This window comes from Pteronotus mesoamericanus, unplaced genomic scaffold (assembly GCF_021234165.1).
Source record: "Pteronotus mesoamericanus isolate MK-2021 breed Mesoamerican mustached bat unplaced genomic scaffold, CSHL_Meso_final scaffold_167, whole genome shotgun sequence".
In the NCBI taxonomy this organism is placed as follows: Eukaryota; Metazoa; Chordata; class Mammalia; order Chiroptera; family Mormoopidae; genus Pteronotus; species Pteronotus mesoamericanus.
Genome location: NW_026555308.1, coordinates 686,187 through 708,958, shown reverse-complemented (window position 1 = coordinate 708,958; position 22,772 = coordinate 686,187). Strand labels below are relative to the sequence as shown.

Genomic DNA, 22,772 nt, shown 5'->3' with positions numbered 1-22,772 from the left:
GCAGAAGTTACAGAATAGCAGCAGATTCAAGACCAAGGACATACAGGGGCACTGGGTCCCAGGCGGGTAGATCATGACCCCCCTTTACACAGGGGAGTGTTGTATACAGCAGAGAAACCGAGCCTACAGAGAGAAAAAAACAAATTATGCGGAAGACAGAGGTTTGAGTGTGTGGGCTCCAGCCCAGAAGAGAGCGGGTGGGCATGCAGGCAAATGCAGTGCCCAGCGGTCAGGAAGGAAGCCAATACTGGAGGGAGCAGGTCCCCTCAGTAGGTTGTTTTTCAAGGTGCCAGGTATAAAAAGGCCTCTGGCAGCACACTATAAAATTGTGCTCATGCTCAGGCTGGAGGACGTTCTTTCTGCACAGCTGTTTGGGGAGCTGTGTACTACTGACAGTTCTTCTGAGAAAAACCAGTGGGGAGCATGCCACTAATCCAAGTTATCATTTTGGAAAATTCCAGCTGAAATCATGATGGCATTACGTATTTTAAACTTTGTGCATATATGTGCATATGTTTTACTTAATAGTAAAAACTTTCTAGTTTACAAAACAAACCTGGGAGGTGGGGATTTTCACAACCACTTTACATATATCTGTTGAAAAGTTCCTGTGCATGCCTTTGCTTATCTGCTGTCTGAAACCAGAGCCAAAATGTCTGATTTCAAATGGGGACTCGTTTTTGTTGCATCTGTCAGGGCCTCTTGCTGGCCATCCACATCTGTCTGCAGAGGGCCTAACATGACTGACGTATGAAAAAGAGGCCCTGCTTAGCTTTAGGCATAGGCATTAGTTTTACATGAACTGACAGGTAAACAGTGCCCTTTCTCATTCAGCCAGGAGAAGCAGACAGAGACAACCAGGCAGATTCAGGGCACCACAGTATGGTGGGCAGGAGGCCCCTGCGAGACTTTGTGGGGCTAGAGGACTGTGACAAGCCCACCCGGAATGCCATGCTCAACTTCAGCTTCTTCATTGCAGTTGGAGACATGGACGAAGCTTTCAAATCTATCAAACTCATCAAAAGGTAAGATTCTGTTCACTGAGGTGTGGAAGGGATGAACACACTCTCAGAGCACTTTCTCTGTATCTCTCTTCCCATTCTAAATGTGATTCTAAGAATCACTAACTCTCCTGTGACTGTGTCATACTATAATTCATGGTCTTTTTACTCAATGAAATGCTGCTGCTCTTACAGACTCCGGGATATGCCTGGCACATTGCACCTCAGAGCAGTGAGTTGGGGTGCAGGCACAGTTAGGTGTGGGGAGAGGTGAGCCTGGCTCTCAGCCTCTGCAGTGCTTAGAGCCTCTTGGGCTGTTACTTAGTTGTTTTGATTCATTTTATAGTGTTCTGGACACTTCCCAGTTGAAAGTTCTGCGGTTGCTAAATATTTGTAATACCTGTCCCTCTGGGAATAATTGCTACTAAACAGAAAAGGGTTTGATAATAAACACTCAAAACAGTACAGTGAAAATGCAATTAAAACTGCTCTAAAAAAAGTTTTCAATCAAAGGCTGTCAAAAAGTAGGTTCCCCTTTGTTCCTGAGATAATTCAGCAATTCTTCCCAGTAGCAGTTGACAGATTTTAATCTCAGAAGGATAGAAAAATTATTAAAAAAGGAAACTGAAGTGGGAAGAAAAATGGGAAAATTCAGTTGTCTGGAACAAGATACCCTTTTTTGCAGTGATGGTTTCTGTAGCATGGAAGCACCTTTCAAACTAGCATGTGACCGTGGTGCCTTGTCTTATTTCTAAAGCAGGCCAAACCTTGTTCCGGTTGGGAGGGCCCTTTCAGCACTGGCCATGTGGACAAGAGGACTTAGTCTGGGAAGTGAACTGGAGGGACTAGATGGCATAGTCTAGCCTTTCTCAGATCACTTTTTGTTTAATGTAAACACAATCACAGACCGTAATGAACCACGTGGCCAACTTTAAAACTTTAATAAACATTTATATAGTCACATACATAATATTATTAGAATTATACATCTTAAATATTCATTATCCTTTTTTAAAATAACAATTATTTTTAACATATGATTTTGGGGGGGGAGGGCAGAATCCGTTGTAGGAAAGAAACTCAAAGGGAGGAAGCTCAGACGTAAATGTCCCCATGAGCATACTGGTCATGGGACAGGAATCTGGCTCTTTCTACACTGACTGCTGACTTTATAATAAATCATCAGGCCAAGGTGCTTTTAAATCACTCTCAATTGTTTTATGTGTTTAACCCCAGCCTACCATTTGTTCTGACTATCCTGGGGTAATGTAGGCTTCGAATTCCAGACTAGTCACCTCACTTCTTTGGAAGGTTAAAAGCAACAAAGCTACAACTTTCTTGGGGGTGAGGGGATGAGCCTACTGCTAGCCAGAGTCTTACCCTGGCTTTGCATGGTACCCACCAGTGCTCAGTATCAGTTTCCTGGGCCAGAGGATGGCGACAGTGATTCCACTTCCAGGTGACATGAATTCAAGCAGTGTAGCTATTAGAGAGCTCTCCTTATAGGTGTTACCAGGCAGTCCTGTTCCCAGGTCTCGGGGGACGTGGGCCAGTTTTTAAATGTTTTCTGTTCAGCCTGGGGAATTATGTCCTATTCACCTCTCATAGGTTTAGAAGCTGGGTGGTTTGGAATCAGTGTAGCATCATGAAGGCGTAGCCTACTGACATTTGGCTGAAGATGGACCAAAGATTTCATAGGGGAAAAAAGTGAACCTGTCTTTAAATTTCTTTAAATAAAGAGACTTTTCCCCTCATACTCCACTAATTGTGGATCTGTAGGAATATGGGCTTCTGAGGCTTAGTTGACCAGAAACATGAATTAGGACATTAGTAACCGGAAGTTGTGCTCCCACCAGATCTTTTAAAATGTCTCAACCCTTCTCTTACTGGTAGCCGACAAAAATCACATAAAACAGACCAAATTCTTTTTACATATGGCAGTGTAGGTAGATACAACACATGTTTTAGACAGTGGCAAGAGGTTTGCATTTTATTTTAACTTAGAAAAATAATCAGGCACAAACAGACATTACTAACTCCATCCTGTCATAAGGCCATAACCATCTAATTATACATTCTGAGCCACTTGAGGAAGATCGTGGCCATTTCCAAAAAATCTCCCAGATGTTCTACTTTAACAAAGAAAATGTGATCACAGGTGACCCTCTCAGCAGACACAGAATAAATTAACCCCAGATGACCAGGGCAGCTGCCGCTCCTCACGTGCATATCGGATGCTGGTCTCCTTCTTGCAACGTGCGTGAGCCTGAAGCCAGGTTGTGAGTGTGTCAGGAGGAGGCTGGCACAGACGATATATGATCAATAACATATTTCTATAAACATAGTAAACATACCTGTGTATCGTACATATGCATATATAAGAAACCACATGAATTGACCACCTCCACACAGGCAGTCCCTTGGTTTCTAGACTGTTCCATTACAGTGGATAAAGTCCCAAGCAGGGCCCCATCCTGGCAACCCTCAGCATGGTGACTCCACATAGTCGTTGTCTAGCCCACGGCGAAACCGAGCAGTCAAGGAGCGGCTGATGACAATCACTCGGGGCGCCATGCAGTCCTCTCTCCTGTGAAGAATGTTCCAAATGAGCATGGCGGCTGCCAGGGTGGCCAGGAGGCAGGCGCCAATGTTCAGGTAACAAGACCAGGACAGGCTGGTGTACGGGCCAATTCTGTAGAACGTCACCAGCCCAATGACCAGGACAAAACCTGTAAATGAAAGACAAGTACTGAGAAAGCCTTACTCAGAGCCAGGAGAAGGCCTGTGGAACCCCCAAAGTGGATTCCGTGCACAGTGCCAGCTTTGCTTTTTCCCCGACCCTCCCATCTCCCCAGGTTGGTGAGGAGCCTGATTCATGGTACCAGCACTTCAGTGTTGAGCTGCTCTGTATTAGGCCTTTGTGGGTTTTTGTGACCTTTGAGTCTGGTAGTTGAGAGGTGGTGGTACAGTGTGGAACCCCGAAATCCTGGCTCAGGATAATATCTAGGGACTTCAGAAGAAAGGAGTCTAGTCCTGCGTGCTCTTCCTGGGATCCTCCCAGTGTCAAGCTGCTTCCTTAGTTGACCTTCCCATAAAGATGACACTGACTCTTGCTTTCCCTCACCCCAGACAAACCCAGGAGTAGCTTTGTCTGAGGTCCTCTCTGACTTTTATAAACAATTAGTTCGAAGTGAAAGCAAACACAGAAATTTCCTAAATCTTATTTAGAAACAACTGGGATTGCTGTTTAATTTAGTCCAAATTCCTGTTTTAAGTTTTCTTTTTCTTAGCATTTGCTTCTAGAGGAAATAGAGATTTTCTTTCAAAACTCAAGGTGGCCTAGAGCCTGCATGCTTAGGGAAGGGCCCAAAGCCAAGACTGGAGATGTGTCTTGAGTGTTCTGCTGGCAGGTTTGGTTTTTCCTCTCACTTCCAAATAGATGCCTCTGGTTCTAGAATTTCTCTCTCACCCCCACGCACCTCTTTCCCCTGCTTATTTTCCCTCCATACTCTTCCCTCCTCTCTCCAAACTCTGACAGCAGAGAAGGGGAGGGGGCCATGCTAAGGCTGTGGCCAGTCTTCCCCGATGGCGGTTCTCACAGACTTGTTCACATTCAGTTCATAGCTAATACCACGTCAGCTAATACCGTAGCTTAAGTAGAGCACCATTACTTTAATAGTTTAACCTTTAAGGAGCTCCAAAGACTTCATTTCATGAGTTTTAATAAGAGGAAAGCCAGGATTTTGTACCCAGGATCTGTTGACTAGGATAACAGGGCAATGATGTGTAATGGAGTTCAAGTCTGAATCCAGGCCAGAAACCCCAAGCACTGGGATGGAGGAGAGGCCACTACTGTTCTGCAGTCGAAGCAGCTGGTCCACATGGCCCTGCCCCTCCTTGTCCCCTGAGGTTATCACACCCCTCAGCTGGGAGGGGCTGTATGAGGCAGAGGAAACTGGAAGGAGGCTGTGGGGTTGAGCAGAGCCATGGCTAGCAAGAATGAGGAGGGTGGGCAGAAGCAGAGGCCTGGGCTTCCCAGGGAGCCCCATCTTCTCCACCAGCACCCCACCCTCTGATGTGCTGACCTGAGCGAGTCTGTTTAATGGAACCAAAAATGCATGATGAAGACACAGGCTCTCGTAGCCCGTAATGGTCCAGATGGGATTCTCTGGCCCTTTTCAGGCTCATCCACGTTCCCTGCCCTACACTCTGGCCAGGATGAGCTGCTGCTGCTACTACTGCTGCTGCGGTGGTCCCCCTACCTGCCCTACACTGTGATATCTGTACATCTGTTCACACTCTTCCCCGTACTCCCCATGGCCTCCCCTGCTTTCCTCAGAAAACCACACCATGTGCAACCAGCGTGGCCCCAGAGCAAAGAGCAGCAGCGATGCCAGCTAATGGTTCTATGTTGTAAGTTAGTGCTGGGGCGGGGTGTGGAAGACAGGCTGGAGTTTTCTAAAAACACAAGCATCATGGTCTCATCATCACTATACCTCCTAGAAAGTATGAATTAAACATTCACTTACTCAGTCGTGTCCTAAACAATGGTGACAATGACTAATCTCTATTTTAATTGTCTACAGTACTTTGTGGAGCTTTTTATACATGGAAAGCTGCTGGATACTTCCTTTCTGTTAAAAATAACTAATTCTGTTTGTCATGCATACTGACAAAAAGAAACTTGTCATTTCTTTCTCCCAGGGAAGGGTACATCTTCTGCTCATGGCATTAACGGAGAAAGAAGCTATAGCCTTTTTTTAGTGTAATAAGAATGAAAATACTTTGTGTCCTCCTCATTTTTACTTTGTCTATGGGCATTTTTTTGTCACCCAATGGAGCTTGTTATGCCTGGTTTCAACAAGACTCGGAAAGATGGAGCAGGATGGGAACTTTGGAAGAGGGAATTAAGATGCAGCTTACGAGATGAGAGGAGCAAGGCCCTGGCTGAAGGGGACTGACGGCAAGGCCAGCGGGAGCCCCCAGGGTGGGCAGTATTACATCAGCCACCCCCCTGAGGGATACAGGCACTTGCCCTCTGCTGTGGTTGAAACCCATTTTCTCTCTTTTTAAACTAAGCTTCCTTTTGGATTGTGTGTGTTTTAAGAACATTTAAAAAATCTGTTATGTTGTTTCAGCTACAATTCTAAAGCATCATTTGTCAAAGGAGAACAGTGTGAAAGAATTGAGTCTCCCATGGCCTCCAGGGCAACCCTCTCTCACAGTTCAGTTATCTGTCCTGAGGTTGGTTTCACCTCTGATGAATAAAGAGAGAGGACCTTGAATTTTGTTGCAAGATATTTCAATGTAGACATGGGAATTAGGAGAATTGGATCAAAAGAGGTCACGTAAAGTGGAAAGGACTGGAGTGCACTCACTCAACAGACTGGCAGAATTAGAAAGGGAAGAGACATCAAGCGTTGGCCCAGGTTTGAGGCAGAGGGGACCGGCCCTCACTGAATTAGAGCTCAGGACAGCGCGGTGTTGCCCTAGGATCCACAGTGCCACTGCTAGGGTTCCACCCAACTGAAACTCCTGCCTGTCACAGGAAACATGACTGTGCCCCAGATCAGCAGCGGCTGACACCCGTGTCCACAGTGGATGATGGTACGGTTAGCTGGCAGTGGGAAAGGGGCAGGTGCACAGCTGCGTGGGCAGCACTGCGCCAGGGTGAGCCCCAGAGGCAGTGGTGCCCGAGAGGAAGTCACAGGGACACAGCTCTGTCACATGTGCTCCTCTGTGCATGGTTCACGCAGGCTCAGCCTTCAGGCCGCTTTTTAGAACAACTTAGAGAGGGAATAAAAATATTAAAAACCAGGGAGTGGCTGGCACAAGTGCAGGACAGTAGTTAACTCCAGGGGAAGAGAGGGCGTAACAGAAAGGGCACGCAGGGGCTTCTCGGTGTTCACCCCATGCATCTTTAGCAGGACACACATGATTCATTGTGTCCTTTGCATAAATATTCATAGTAAAACATTTAGAATATTTTAGAAGTACAACTAATTTTAGGTTCTTCAATTAACCAGTACTTCCTGAAGTCCATCATGACATAGGCGATAGGCCTGTACTTTTCACCTTTCCATGGCTGTGTCAGTCAGTTTTATAGTGGATATTAATGCATTTGACATGCTTCTCCTCCAGCTGCATGGTCAGCTGTGTAAGACGCACGTTGTGTGCCCCCACACAGGTGCCCTGAGGCACCTGCTGCCCTAGGATGCACCTTAGCCTGGCCTGGCCCTGCCTCAAATCTCTTCCCCCTCTTTTGTGGCTTCCCTGTCCCTGTCACACTGCAGCCACGCTGGTGCCTCTCCATGCCTCTGAGATGCCAACTTCCACCCCTTCCAGGCCTTTCTGGGTGCTGCTATCCCTGTGCTTCATCAGCCCTAGGGAGGAGGGCTGCCTTCTGTCCTCCTGTCCTTGATCCCTCAGCACTCAGAGGTTCAGTCAGGGGTCACACTCCTTAGCTCGCAGCATTGTGCTTCCTCCAGCAATAGTCCCTGCGGCTGGAGTTAGGCCCACCCATCGATCTCAGCCTCTCAGAGAGTCGCTCAGTTTGGGACAAATCCAAATAGATCCGTAATGCAGAGTAGAATATAGTGTGGTCACTGGAATAGGAGACCTGATGAATAACAGCTTCCACAGTTGTGTCCTCTAAGCTTTTTTTTCTGTTGTTATACAACATTAATTTATTATTAAGGAAACAAAATTATAACCTACTTTACTCTCTTGACTGGAAGCTCTTCTAAGCTTCTTAATGACTAAAACCTGTCAGAGAGACAGGACCCCGTTAGCCATGATCAAGTAGACGTCACTCAGCATGGAGCCTGGGCTGCTGTGCTGGCACCTTGCATTAGTTGACGTATGACATGTTCACCAGACCTATTGAGAATCTACTCAACTGGGTTCAGGGCGGGGTGAGGGGCGCGGTTCCTAAGGCCCAGTTGTTTTGTTCTTGGGGAACTGGCATTTTGCTTGAGAGGATTAAGATGAAATTAATCACTACAGCATGATCCACTGTGTACGAGGGGCATTTAGGACACATGGTATGGGAGCGAGGGGGCAGCGTTCTGCCAGAGAGCAGAAATGGCGGCTGGGCAGACCCTCCCAGAGAGCAGTGTTAGGCTAGACCTGTGACATAAGGGGACCAGTGTGTGGAGAGAGCCCTCTGAACTCCAAATAGTGAAAATATTAAATCATAGAACACTCCACAGACTGCGTGGGCAGAGCAACCACTGGCTTCCACCCCCTGGGCTGTGCCAAGGGACCATCCCAGCACTGAGTGGCAAGACTTAGACTCTGTCTTGTGCCCACACTAGCATTTCCCAGCATCTCGGGGCTACTCAACTGTATTGTTACTTCTTTTCTTAACATCACCATCAGAGGTTTTTAAAAATAGGGTAGGCTGTGATTTTGTAACCATTGGAATCTGTTTATTACTTTCTGTGTTTAGCTATATTGCCTGCAAGGTACACAAACTCAGACTTCAGAGAATGTCAGTTTTTTCCCATTACAAGATGAAAGAACATTCGGGCTGTGGATAATTGATTCAAGAAGTATAAATTCACATGTGCACAGACACCCTGGGCATAGCCACCTCATCCTGAAACACAAGAAGGAAAGTGATAAAGATGGCAGGTCAGAATCAACTCAGAGGCTGGCAGATGGCATCTTTGCAAAGTGAAAATAAATGAGCCATGCATCCTCCTGTTTCATCATATTTCTAGAAAACTTGAAAATCCAGCAGCGGGCAGCGCTGCGCTGTTTGCAGCACAGCTGGCATAATTCAAAGGCTACACCTTAACTGGCTTTCCCCCCGGCAGGAGTAGAAAGAAAGAGTGTAGTTCCGTTCCCTGGGGTGAAAAAAGGTTAACAAAACTTGTATTTACATGTCTTACTCTGTGTAAAGATCAGTGTTGGCTTTTGCTTTATTTTAGTTCAGTATATAGTCAGAGTAGGGGTTTCTTTCCCTAACATTAAAAAAAATACATTTAGAAAAAGCCTCTTCTGAAACAGTGAGCACAGGTGCTGTACCGCGGGAGAGCCTGGGCCCCAAGTGTGGCTGCTGTGGTAGGGCCGGTGGAGTGACCCTTGCAGTCTGCCTTGTCCAGGCATAGCTGCTGGAGAGTGTCTGCAGCTCCTGTGGTTGATAGTCATCCAATGCCGACCTGGGCTAACTGGGGGTTGTAGGCACTGAGCAAACACAGGAAGCATGGGGAGCTTCCACGGGTACCACTCGTCGGAAGTAAAAAGCCACAGAGACATGGAAAGGCAGGGGCCCACGTGGGCCCACGGCCTCACTGTGCCCCTCCAGACTCAGTCCTGATGCCAGGTCATTGCCACGTGCAGACATTCTTCTGAAATCAAACTAGCCTTATACTTTCATAGCTCTGGGTGAGGGAGAGAAGTGGTGTTGAGGAACTAGGTATGGGGGTGCTGTGGCCTCAACCTCAGATTTTCTGTTTCGGTCACAGGCTCATGTGGAGACCTCATCTCTACTCAGAGTTGTCTCTGGAAGACTTTTCTCCCAAGACTTTTCAGTGATGTTAATGTTTGTCCAGAAACAAATCTAAGGGGAGAGTTTTAGCAAACACACCAAATTCTGCACATGGAGTTGGTTCCATCCTCATGAATTTATGTTTCCAAAGCCAGCAGCCCCTTCCTGTGAGTTGGCCTTGCAGTGGGTAGTGTGATTCACAGCTCAGCCTGCAGAGCGCCCTTTCCTTTCTCTTCCTTCCTGCCTGCTTCCTAGGGTGTCAGTGTCTGTCACGGGGCCTTCCTTTTGAATGACTGTCAGCACACGCAGGTGGCATAAGTGGAAACCCGTGGGACTGACCTCTGAGCTCTTCACCCAGCACACCTGCCTCAGCATGCACGGCAGCTGAACTGGCAAAGCAGGCACCTGTGACTTAGAGCTGGTGTGACAGTTTCTAGAGAGAACACAGGGTCCAGCAGAGGTAATGCCTGCTTGAGTATGGTTGGTAGGGTAATAATATGCGTGTAGTAATTCATAGTTTTAATTTGAACATTTCACCTAAAATGTCATATGGTGTGCTTGAGTGTGATATTGTTACGTTACATAATTGCATGCTTCTGATTTTGTACTAAAAAGGAGGCATTATTTGTGCTGGACCCTGTATTTACAGAGCAAACTCGTTAGGTAATGGATCCACTCAGGGCATAGCTGTGGTTGGGATCGTCTGACACTGAGCAGAAAAACAGTGCTGATTCCATGTTTCTGCCAAGAGGGAGGGATTCTGGAAAAATGAAAGACTAAAGATGGTACGATTCATACGATCGTACACTTCGATGAGAACTGACACTGTGAAGTGCTGCCTGACATACCAGTGCTCTGAGCAGCACAGAGAAAATGGAGAAAGAAGAAATGAGAGGTATGGTTGGGATATGGGCTGGAGCTTGGGACGTAGGTACAGAAGACAGAAAAGCAAATTATCCAGACCAAGCAATTTATACCGGTTTGTTGTAAAAAAACAAAAATTTGTATAGCCCTATGATAAGGTCCTTGAGTCTAAGAAAAACAACAGAATCCCCATCAGCTCCTAAGATGCCAAGATAGTTACCATTTATCACCTCGACTGACCTTTGAAGACTACTAATAAAATTAGCATTCTCAGGGGCAGGGAGTAAGTGGCCCTTTGTTTGTTTATACGTTTTGCCATCATAAGAAAAACTCGAATGATTTCCAGAAATGGAAAGAGGAAGCCAGCAGAGATGAAGCCACGTGAGGCTTTTAAAGTGGCTTTTGACCAGGGTCCACAGTAAACTCCACTGTTAGTCATCCTGCTTAAATTGAGAGGCTTTGTGTCTCAAGGAGAGGACTGGCTGAGGCTAGAAAAAGAATACAGCTCAGAGTCTGGTGCCAGAGGTCATCATGGTGAGGACTGGTGTCCATCAGCTGCAGAGCATGTGTGCTCAGTTTGCAGATGACACTGAACTCTGAAGTGCCAGGCTTCAGAAGTTGGGGTGTGAGTGGCCAGAAATAGACAAGTACAGGTTCAGGTTCCCTTCTTTGGGAGAAAAGCACAAGGACTTGGGCCTGCTGGGCAGCTCCATGAAACAGAAGAGGAGATGCTGGAGAATGGCCCAATGAGAGACCAAGGCCATTAGGAAGGCAGTTCAGAGTGAAACTTAAAACAGCCAACTTCTGCAAAAATGGTTGTACATTTGTACCTTAACTGCATCATTTCATTGTGGTTATTATACTTTGAGAAAAAGTACTAGTCCAAGAAAGGCCCAGGGCCACTCACATGATTGATGAGGAGGCTAGACTAAAACTTCTGCAGCGATAGAGGGTGAGGGTTACTTAGGATGAGAGTTGATAAATCATAGGCTGGGAATAATATCAAATATTAGAATCAGAAACCTATGGATGCCTGAGAGCGAGAAAAAGAAACGTGTTGTGATAAATTTGTGGCTAGTAGACCTGTAGCCACTGTTTAGAGACAGACTGCTTGGGCTAAAAGCCCCACTTTGGGACATTGCAAAGAAGACTGTGCTTTTTATCATAATGTCTCTGGGTGTCACAGGTATGGATGGGTGCAGCCTGAGACACCATTTCTAGGGTCCTTGATGTGGTACCAGAGAATTTTTTCACTTATATATCAGCATTTTCCAAAAAGGATTGCAGGTGGCATATATATAGACTTTCATGAGCGGTAGGGATGAGAGAGGAAGGCTTGGGGGGAGGAGCAGATGAAAAGCCCAGTCTTTGGGTCCTCCCATCGCATGATCCCATCTTGTCATCATGTGAGATGTTGGCTCCCAAGACAAGATGGAGAGCCTACTAGCCCAGGGCTCTCAGTAGCGGGGGTGCACAGGTCCCCCACCCCAGGGAGAGCACCAGCATATGCCAGTAGGGGACAGTGAGCTGTGGGGGACACCAGCTATGTTACCAGCCCGATCAAGTATATGCAGCCAGAGGGTTCTCAGGCTGGACTCTGATAGCGCACTGCCTGGAAGACTCAGCGGTGGCTGAGTAGTTGCCCTTCAAAGATGCAACTTGACCCAAGTACAAAGCTTTCAATGACCACTAGATCGTCCATTCCATCTAAAAATGTCAGCCTTGGGCCACACATGGTAGTCAGTACTGCATAGCCAACAGTGGGGGCCCAGGAACTATCGGAAGCACCTAGGGGTCTGCAGGAGAGTCATGCTTAGGAAATTTCAACACCCCCACCCCAAGCATTCTGCCCAGGAGGATAGTTTGCCCATGGAGTGGGCCAAAGGGGCACCTAGCAGGGCTCTGGCACTCACAGCGAGCTCAGGTAGAGAGCCCAAAGTCCTGACAAAGAGCACAGAGGATGTGTCTGGGGACTGGTAACATTTCAGTGGGGTGTTGTCCGGCAGGACTCCAGTGGGAAGTCAGAACGACAGTAGTAGCAAGCATGACTGAAGATGGCATCTGCAGGCCTGGGTGGCTTTCTGTGCTATGCAAAGAGCACAGGGATGGAGTGACTCATCCAGAGCCAGGCCGCCTGCCCCAGAGCCCACTCTCACCCAGACACCCATGGGAAAGCTCAGCTGTTCTCAGGGACTTTGAGGTGCCCACCAGGCTGAGCTGCCTGCAGGGTTCACCCTGGCTTTCTCCTCTGTGCCAAGTGTCTGACATGAGTCATCGTCAACTGCATTTACCAGAGTCTGGGAAAGAACTTTAACCTGTCATAGGTGGCTTCCTCTGACCACACCCCCGCCCTGGCCCCACTCAGCACTGCTTTCTGTGCTCTGGCTGTGCCTTTCTGCACACATCAGTGAGACCACAGGCACAAAGAAACAGAGAAGAAACAGTGAGCGGAGGAACCAGAAGAGTCAAGGAGAAAGGAAAGGTCTGTAGAGTGAGATCGAAGCTCATGCGTGTGTGAGGCCATGGGAAGGAAGCTCTCACGCCTGGCAAAGCAAGGCCCATACATCACAGCCATTGGCTCTGGTGCTGGGATGGCCCATCGGCCCTCACACTGCGGGTCTATGTTACGGACCCTCCTTGAACCTCTACTGTCATCAGAACATGAGGGGCATGTGGTCACAGCCTAGCTGCTCTGAGCCCTCCAGAGAGGGCTCCAGCGCTTCAAAGTTGGATTACTGACAGATTGAGTAATGAGCCTTAAGAGGCCTCAGGGAGGAAAAAAGAGGAAAGCTGGAGAGTTAGTATCGGTTATGGGCTAGTTACAACAGAAAGAGCCAAGGTGGGGAAGGAGACGGTACCGAGCTGCTTCATGGTGACTACACCCATCTCATCGGCCACTGTGTGGCATCCTGTCTGCCAAGGGCCTTTTAGACTCCCAGCAGGGCACAGATGAATTTAGGTGCCTCAGGCTCGTGTTCTGTAACACACAAGTGCTTTCACCACAGGGAAAATGCAGGGTTTTCACAGCATGTTCAGCCTGTGGGAAGGGGGTGGATAAGGACAGGTAGGAATTCTTTTTTCAGCCTTAAGGTAAATTAAAATTACACTTGGGCCCTGGCCAGGTGGCTCAGTTGGTTGAGTGTCATCCCATGTTGCAGGTTCTATTCCCAGTCAGGGCATGTACCTAGATTTGCAGGTTTGATCCCTGGTCGGGAAACATATGGGAAGCAGCTTATCAGTGTTTCTCCCTCACATCAATGTATCCCTCTCTCTCTCTCGCTCCCTCAAATCAGTGAATATATCATTGGGTGAGGATTAAAAAAGAATTACACTGGGCAAATCCTACGAAGAAATTGGAAACTTGTGTGTGTTGGCCTGAATGTAATAGAGCAAACCGGGTGATGTGGCTGGTATTTCATAGGTTTTTGACCTATGAAAACGGCCATTTTATAGAGTCTCCAAATGTCACTGTGACAGGGTCCTTTGAAGCCGCAGCTCTGAGGAGCAGAGACTGTCCTTTTACAGAGCCAGGCCAGGCATCATGTAAGTGTGGATTGTGCTCAGAAACTAGTGTAGAATGAATGAGCAAGTGGGCACATAACCCATTTCCGGCTGCAGTGCCAGGGCAACCTCCTATCAGCACGTTGCTGTCTCTGACTGGTTCCTGCTTTTCCCAGCCACCAGTTTACGCCATGTGCTTTTCCCTTCCTCATTTTCTCCCCCTGCCCACCCTCTGGCCCAGGCACTAGGGACTCAAGGTTGGCTTGCGTAACAGGTACTAGCAGGCATTTCCCCCTCCTGGGACAGGATATCCTGGCGCCCTTCAGTCTCTCCCTGACTGTTTAAAACGGACCGGAGCACAGGAAAAAACCTAACTCTAAAATTAGCAGCATGATAGAAGAAAGGCACATAGCTGCATTCTGTACTGTTTGTCAATGAAACAAGTCTAAACAGGGCCAAATGCATTTCCTTTTTGGGCAAAACAGACCTATTGGGAGTAATGGTCAGACAGCAAGGGGAGAGGCAGCCTGTGGAGGCAAAAGGAACCATCTGAAATACTGTGGACTGCCCCTCAGTGCTTCTGGCTTTTTCCATTGGCCTCTGCCTGTCTGACACTTTTTAAAATAGAGCCTGGTCCAACCTTTCCAGAGGTTGTGCTGGCCTGGAAATACTTAGGAGAGGAGCACAGTACCCTCTGCCCCACCTCGCCAGGACGGGCTCACAGGAGACCTTTGGCAGCCCACCCCTGCCAGGATTGCTGCAAGACAACTTGATTTTAGTTAATGGGGCTTCCTCCCTTTTTGAGTTTTTAAAATATGTTATTTGTAAACAACACTGTCTTGTACTAAAATAAGAGTTTGCAGGAAGTAAGACGTCACTTTTGCACCAAACCCACAGTATTTCTTCTAATAATTCTAAATAAGTATTTCAAAAGAATTTCTTGAGAAATGCAATGACTGATTTGATTATCCTGCTAGGAGTTATTTTCAAATCAGGAAATGTTACTTTCATTTCCTCAGTGCCACTAAAATAATCTGTTTTTAATCTAGCTTTTCCAATCACGTTTTGAAATCTTCCACTTCCTTCTTGAAGGGATGGAATTTCAGATAACCCACATGATGGAGATACGTTGTTTCACTTAGGCAAAGAAACCCGTTCTGTTTTATAGCCCTCAGGTTGGCAGAGGGCAAATGGGTCCTAAATCACTTGGAATGTCTGGGTTTTTACCCACAGTCATGGAGGGGGAGTAGAGGTGGAAGTGATCCAAGATCCCATTTTACCTGCCTGAGTAATTCTCAGACATCAGTCTAGTAGCGGGGCAGGCTTCGTCCCTGCTTTGCAGATTGGGTCACATGGATAATAAGTGATAGAGGCAAGAAGAAATCCAGTCCCCTTCACGCCAAACCCTGTGCTTTCCTCTGGTCAGTCCTCAGCTACCCCCTCCTGCATCCAGCCTGTGGAGAAATGACCAGCCCAGAACCACACAACCTTCCATTAATAGGACACAGGAGAGCCTTTTTTATTCCCACCCAGGCGCTTTCTAGCACACAAACACCTGCCAGACAGTCAGCCTCATTCTGGAAATTGTGTTTCTCCTGAAGAAATTAGGGCTGGGATCCGTCATCCTAGAGTGATTCGCTTCAGAATGCCTGCCATTTTTTCTGGGTTTGTTGAAATTGTACCTTCAACATTGGGACATGTTGCCATTCTCCACCAAGCACATCAGCTACTAGCACCTACATGTCCTGGTCACTTCATCAGTCTCTGTCCCCATGGGACCACTGACCTGACTTCCACAGTGGGTTGTAGAAAGCCTGAACTTCCCCAGGTTTCCACGATTGTAAACCCTGAGCCAGTGAGGAGCAGAGGTTGACGGAAACCAGCAGAGCAGCCCCCCACAGTGCCTCCATGGCCACCATGGAATCTCCCAGCGCTATTCCATTAATCATTTACAATGACACCACCACACTCACCCTTCCAAGACCACAAAGTGTGCTCATGCTCAGCCCCATTTCACCTACAGTCATCCCCAGAGGCCGTGATGGCTTCCAAATTGTTCCAGAGAGGGTCACTACCTGATGGCCCTGGGCCTGGCTGCTCTATGGAAAAGTGGGGCCGCCTCACCTCATCAAGTGTAGGCTCAGATGGCACTTGCCTCTCTGCCAAGGGCAGGCTGCTTCACCAGTCCCCCAGGCTGCTGTGCCCTCTCAGGAGGGCATGAACCCAGGCTGCCCACCACACAGGCTGCCAAAGACTTTGGAAGTCAGAGCACATACCCATGTGCCAGCACCTTGTCTCAAAATGGAGAAGGGCTAGGGGTCACAGCTACAGAGATACAGAGCCATTGCTGCTCAAATCTTCAGCGCTGCTCACCTGTGTGCGCATGTTTGTTTTGCTTCTGCCCACGGGGGCGGGTGGAGCAGGAGGGGTGACCCAGGGGGTCCCTGTGGGCATTAGAAAGCCTTCCAGCCCCAACACAAGCTGAGGGTGCTGCCACTCTGTTTGCCCTTCTGGGGTGTGGGGGTACTTACTCGCCAGCTGGAATGCTGCAGCCATGGCCTCCTCCCAGCACTGGGAATCAGGTGACATCAGGGGCAGGCATGTCAACCCCAGGATGAAAGTGAGCTGGCCTGCAGCAAGGGCTACTGTGGCGACCAGGTTACAGGCACGCATCATGTCGAATTGCACTGTGAGGGCCAAGAGGGAAAGAAGGCAGGTGGTCAGTTCAGGGCAGGAAGCTCAGAGCTGGGTCTCCTCCTGGGGCTCATCCCTCTGTCTGTAGTCACAACCTCGCTGATCTCCCTCTGCCCCCCAACCCCAGGCTTCATGTACTCTACTCCCCGACTTGCACCCAGTCCAGGAGTGAGGCATGAGGGACATACACATGGGGCAGAAGGATGACAGAGCAACATTGGATGAACTGCAGAGGCAAGGGGCAGGAACAGCAGGTCCCTTCCCTGTGGCTCTTCCAGGCTGTTAAAATGGCCCCACCCACAGAGCTAATGAAATCTAGCCTCCTCCACCCTGCTCCCCCACCCCCTGCCCGCCCCGCCCAGTGTCCGGCTGCGATGGTGTCTGACAATGATCATAGCCCTTGTGGAACCTGAGTCAAATGGAGGTGTTGTGCCACCTCCTGCCATGGAAGGTGCATTTCTTCTGCCCATTGTGTCTCAACAGCTTCCTTCTTGCTGTCCATCAGTCACTCAGAGCCTAAAGGATCTTGCCCCTCCCTAATCCCAGGCCTCCTCCCAGTGCCTGCTCCAGTCTGGAGGTGGTACCAGTGGCTCTGAGGCCAGTGTGGATGCGGCAGGACAGTAGCAGAGGGCCCAAATGTTGGGAACTCAGAGCAGCTTCTCGGAGAGCCCAGCACCAAGGGTCAAGGAGCGAGAGAGAGCGCAGGTGCTACTAGATGCAGGACAGTCACCACCAAAGGAACCCTTTCACCTTCCTGAGTTGAGCCTGGCGGTGTAGACCTGTAGACCGAGGTGAGCGCTGTGGGTTCTGCTCTCAGTTGCTTTTCTCGCATGCATAGCTCCCTTCGCAGGTGGGCTCTACTTCCCTGTACTTGAGCTCACAATCTAGTCTTCAGAGTAACCACAGAAACAACTGCCATTACCGTAAACCCTGACACTCCTTTCTGATCCTTTACAGTACCAGGAGGCAGGGTTGGGCAAAGCTGGGGGAGCCCCAGTGGTGCAAGCAGGGCCAGGCCTGCTGTGGGGCGGGTCTGGAATTCCGGGGAGGAAGGAGCAGACACAGGGCCCTAGAGAACAGCAGCAGTGCTCTTCGAGCCTTAGCATCAGGGGCACCGTGCAGGGGCACCGTGCGCTCGCTGGAGTCTGAGATTTCTTCACCTCCCCCAAGGCTGAGGCCGTCAGCTCAGGCTAATAAGCAATGGTTTAGGCCAATATGCTGGTACTTTACTGATTGCTCGTGCAGTGTTCATGGGGCACCTGGCGGTGCAGCCGGTGGCTGGATGGCCTTCTGTCAGGATGGGGTGAGCCTGATCAGTTCTTTCCCACTTGGCTCAGGAAAACTGACTGTCTTCTTGTGGAGGCTTTTGTTCACACTGCTCTTTCTCCCTGACATTTGATTTTCTTTGCAATTAGATTCTGCTTCTCTTAAAAGATGGTAGAATTTCGGAGGTGGAAGTAACCTTAGGCAAGGGTGTTAAATGTAATGGAGGTTAACATCTGGGCCCAGAAAAGTCTGTCCGGTTTCCCAAGCTCAGCCTTGCCAGCAAGGAAAGACTTGAATGAACTGCTGGTCGAGGAGAGGAGTAGCCTGCGGCAGACAAGCACCGGGGGACAGCCGCAGAGAGCATGTGGTGGCACAGTGAGGCCCCATGACTGAGGCTCCCAGGAGCCAAGAGCAGAGTGCACCAGGGACCCTGGCAGGCCCCTCCCCATGTGGGGCCTGCTGCCCTGCCCACCTGGTCATCCTCCCTGGCCTAGTTTTGTCTTTCCTGCTGGCTCTGAGTGCACAGCCCTGTGCATGTGGCTCCATGTGGCATCCCCAAGCTCACAAGCCACCACACAGGCCTCTGCCCAGGTCTCCATGGATATGTGGTATTGAAGATGTCAACAGGGTGTAAAGGATGAAAAGGTGACTGCTAACAGACTCACCACTCAGCCTCAGAAGACTCCTCTCTGAGCCATACTTCCTTCACTGACCACTCAGAAGGGACATGTCCTCGCTGGCATCCACCATGCCCTGGCATGTTACAGGCTATAACACTACCTGTGTGCATAGTCTAGGCAGCAGTGCCTGGATTTTAAGGAACCCAATGAAATGTGACATGAATGTCATCTGGCCAGGAAGCATGTGGTGCATACCCATCCACCTGCATTTCTAGTGGACTCAAGCCACCCACCTGGGGCTAGAGAGCGTTGAATCACCTATGGGCAGGGCAAGGGGTTCCACTCAGGGAGTGCTGGGCTCCAGCCATTTACCTAAGATTGAATTAATGTTTATTCATGATGCATCTTGCTTCAGAAAAAGAACATCAGGTGCCTGGCAGAATGCATGGAATACAGAAAGATGAAAACTGACAGAGAAAATAAGGATCAGAGTAGGACTGACCCTGGAGTTAGGTTGTGGGGGTCTCTTTGGAAACCAAAGGGGGACCTCAAATCTCCTGAGTTTCCCCCGAAACCTCACAGGAAGGAAAGAGCCACCTGGTGAGTAATAAAAGACAAGATCACTGCACCCTGCCCAGTGAGCGTCCTTAAGGACAGGACCCGGTGTGCCATGGGGGCAGCGGAAGGACCTGGACCTGGCCCGTGTGGCCCTGCCCAATATGCTCAGGACACCCAGCTTCACAGAAACCCCTGACCAGAGCTGAGTCATGGCTCCTTGAGATGTTGTCAGCGAGCGTTGCCTGGACCTCTGGTACAGAGCCGGCAGGAGCCTGTCTGCCGGTCTCCAAGCTGCTGCCCTGGCTGCCTGCAGCAATGTTCGGAATCTCTAGGACAGCCTGGCTCTCCGTTCAAAGCAGAACCAGTGCTGTGTGATGAAGGGCATGTCACGCCCCCTTGATGCCTCTAGACAGGTGCCCAGGATTGGACTGTTGACCCTGCCACCCAGACCCCACCACCCATCACGACGAGATGATTTGACAGAACTTCAGCTGGGTGGTGTAAAGGGTGTTTATGCAGAGACGACGAGTGTCACACAGGGGCCCTCTGCTCCTTCCTCCTAATCTTTATGCCTAGCTAGATTGGGAGCACAGTGTGGGCTGGGGTTTTTCATGGAGTTAGTGTGGCTGAGCACTGGTTTGATTTAAGGTGGTGGCAGGAAGCCCCAGCTCTGGACCGCCTGGGCCAGGATGCCAACTTGCTGCTCCCTCTTCATGTCACACGAACCTGGTGTGAAGCTTGCTCACTTCCCTCAATTCAGTCTTGCTGGAGAGGCTTCTGTAGACCTTTTCCTTGTTCTGGACCAATATTTGATGCTCAGAGATTCATTACACGTAGCTGCCATGAACGCCATACTAATGGCATGAGGATATTTTAGAAGTTGGTCAGAAAGTTTATCAGGTGGTCAGAGAGGGACAGCACGCGAGGGCAGGTGAATGGGGCTGCTCAGGACACATGCCAGGGTAGGAGGGAGGCGAGAGCTGGCTTTGTGGAGGTTTGGAGGATCCCTGTGTGTCCTCCTGGCCTAAGATGACCAGTCCTTAGCATGGAGACAGAGAGGACAGACAAAGAGGAAGGGCACCTGGGCGCACTGGGGATGGCAGGAGTCCTTAAGGTCCAGGACTTCCCCCTCCCAGGCTGGGGGAGAGGGAGAGGTGTAGGCTTTGCAGAACTCACACTGGAGCTGCCTCAGGGCTACTGGCTTTCATTGCCCCTCAGGACAATCCCAAAACCAGAAGGATCGCTCTTGACCAGCAAGTTACACAGAGACCCAAGTCCATCTGCGTTTACTTCCGATAGACCCTTGAGTTCAGCAAGCTCATAGAAAATTCTGAAATCGTTCATGTACTTTAATCTTTTAAAGAGAAGTTTTCACTCCCTGTTTGCAAAGGAGGGAGGGGCAGGTAGCCAACCCTCAACAAATGACCCTGTCAGGCTTTGGGGAGGGACTAGTGTATTGCATGTGTCCAGGGACCTCAGCTGTGCCCATGTCTCTTGCAGCCTCTGTTTTTGCCTGTGAAATGGGACAACATCCCCTACCGCAGTTTCCCTCACAGGTCAGGGTCCCAAGCCCACAGCAGTTGAGGACAGTCACACACCAAGCACGTGTTTGTATTGCTTGAGGACTTTGGGGTATCATCTGACAGAATCTAGCGAAGGCCCGTCTGCAGCTCCATGTGTGTCACATTTCCTTAAAGACAAATTTTGTCTTCAGAAGTGAAGATGTCCACCTGCAAGTTAGACCCTCTCAGCAGTTTAAAGGGTCTTCATGGGGAGATCTTTGCCTGTCAACCACAATGACTGTTTAGATGACAAGTGTCTTCATACTTAGAAACTGTTCCCCGTGATACACACAAACCTGACACTATTTTCAAAGTCAAGTTCCCTGCTTCCAGAGCAGTGTTAGACCCAGTGCTTAGCATGACCAGCCAGGGTCCTGGATGAGGCAACAAGGCAGAGGGAACGAGGGCTCTGCCCTTTGGGGCTGGCCTCTGCCCTTTGGGGCTGGCCTCTGCCCTTTGGGGCTGGCCTCTGCAGGCGGTTGGGGGTCCCAGCTACAGTCAGTCCTGGTGGATCTCCTCCTGAACTGCGTACCACCTTAACCACCCTAAGGACTGTGGAATGAAGTCAGAACTCAGGCATGTGTTCTTAAGCTTCTTGTTTATTTTTCTCATTAACAATCTTAGTTTTCCACCAGGAAAAATGTATTTCCTTTGATTTGGTTAATGCATCTGTTCTTTTGCTGTGCATAATGGCAGAGAAAAGCCAACTACTACATGGGGAGAACTGTCGCAAGGAGCAGAGGCAGGTTTGCGCTGAGCAGGACTGACATGTGCCTGTGGCTCGCCAGGGGAGGGTGGGCGTGGAGCTTGGGGCCTGCCTGGTTCCCCAAGGGCCAGTGCTGCCCCTCAGAGCAGAGCACCCCTCACCTGTCAGCAAACACACAACCCATGTCTTCTGCATGCTGTGCCGGGCTAGCAGGCCCCTGCACCCCCCGATTCTAAAGGATACAGAAAAGTGAGCAGACTTACATTTGACGGTACCTCTGGACTCCTGGAAGCCTGCTGCCTCAGAGCCCCAGCCCAGGGCCTCACAGTCCTTTGTATCCACCTGCCCAGGCCTGGTCCCAGGGCTTGGCCCTCCCCGGGCCCTGTCCACCAGCCAGCAGGACCTCCATAGCCCCACACTTCGCTTGCGCCCATCCTCCAGCGTCTGATACACCCAGTTGGGGGTGAAGGCTGCTGCATTGTTGAGGATGAGAGAGACCAGGGCCACCAGCACAGCTGTGGCCACCAGTTTCTGGACAGTCATCACTGACTGCCGGTGCCAACCGCTTGTGGAGAAAGTCGCAGTCCTGGTCAGCTGCTGTGGCCAGGGAGAACCAAGACGCTGCTAGGACCGGCTAGAGGACATCACCGTTCATTCTTGGAGGGTCGGGAAGGCCCGTGCAGCAGGTGCAGGTGAGCCCACCTCACAGTCCTCCTTACCCTCCTTCCTGCACCTGGAGCAGGGACAGGCCTGATCTGAAGGTGACTGCGTGGCCCATCCCGGGAAGGAAGCAGGGCACCAGCGAGAGTCCAGAATCCTGAATGCGCCGTCTTCCTGGGAAGCAGAGGCCCAGGGAGGCTGGAAGCCTCTTCTCCCCAACTCAGGAGAACGGAGAGTAACTGGAGAAGAGAGACGGGTGGCAACGTGGTATCAGCTGGGCCTCCTTAAAGCCAGCCTAGCTCAGACCGAGCTGGTGTGGTAGCCAGGCTCTGAGCAGGGCCGCAGGGAACAGTGTGGGTTCAGCAGCCTCTGTGCTGCCTGAGCCCCTGCCTGAGCCCCTGCCTGGTGCCTCCAACACAAAACGCCTGGTCCTGGAAAGCAGAGAGCCTGCTGCAGGGAAGTATGTGTGCGTGTGTCTCTGTGTGTATGTGTGTGCGTGTGCATTTTCCCCCTGTCTCTCAGCAGAGAGGAAATGGTTGTTTTTGAGGCTGTTTTTGGTGAGCTGGAGGGCGTAGCCAACTGCAACAAATAGCTGCTGGCCGCAGCAGCCAGACACTAACAGGATGTGTTTCCTGATAGGAAAGGCAGGGGGGCCTTCTGAAGTCCTGCTCCATGACCCTCCTCCCTGGCTTCTCCCCATCTTCCTTTCCAAAAGGGAGGGCCGGGAATGCTGGCCCAGAACAGACTCGTGGTCCCACCTGTCTGTCTTGGGCCTGGCCAGCCTGGCACTCAGGTACCACAGAGCAGCTACAGAGGCAGGTGCTGCCCACAGTGCCCCAGGCAGTC

General features: G+C 49.9%; 2 protein-coding genes across 2 annotated transcripts in view; one reads left to right on the top strand and one right to left on the bottom strand.

Moving 5' to 3' along the window:
• Positions 1-22,772, top strand: part of IFT140 (intraflagellar transport 140) — a 90,031-nt gene that overhangs the window by 41,495 nt on the left and 25,764 nt on the right. The window contains exon 18 of the mRNA XM_054589364.1: positions 835-1,025. Within this exon, the coding sequence (XP_054445339.1) occupies positions 835-1,025 (191 nt within the window). The remainder of the gene's footprint in view (positions 1-834; positions 1,026-22,772) is intronic.
• On the bottom strand, positions 1,932-22,492 carry TMEM204 (transmembrane protein 204). Its single transcript, XM_054589367.1, has 3 exons — positions 21,530-22,492; positions 16,392-16,547; positions 1,932-3,730 (listed from the first exon to the last, which is right to left on the bottom strand). Exons 1-3 carry the CDS (start codon positions 21,807-21,809, stop codon positions 3,486-3,488), a joined length of 681 nt encoding a protein of 226 aa, XP_054445342.1. The 5' UTR covers positions 21,810-22,492; the 3' UTR covers positions 1,932-3,485.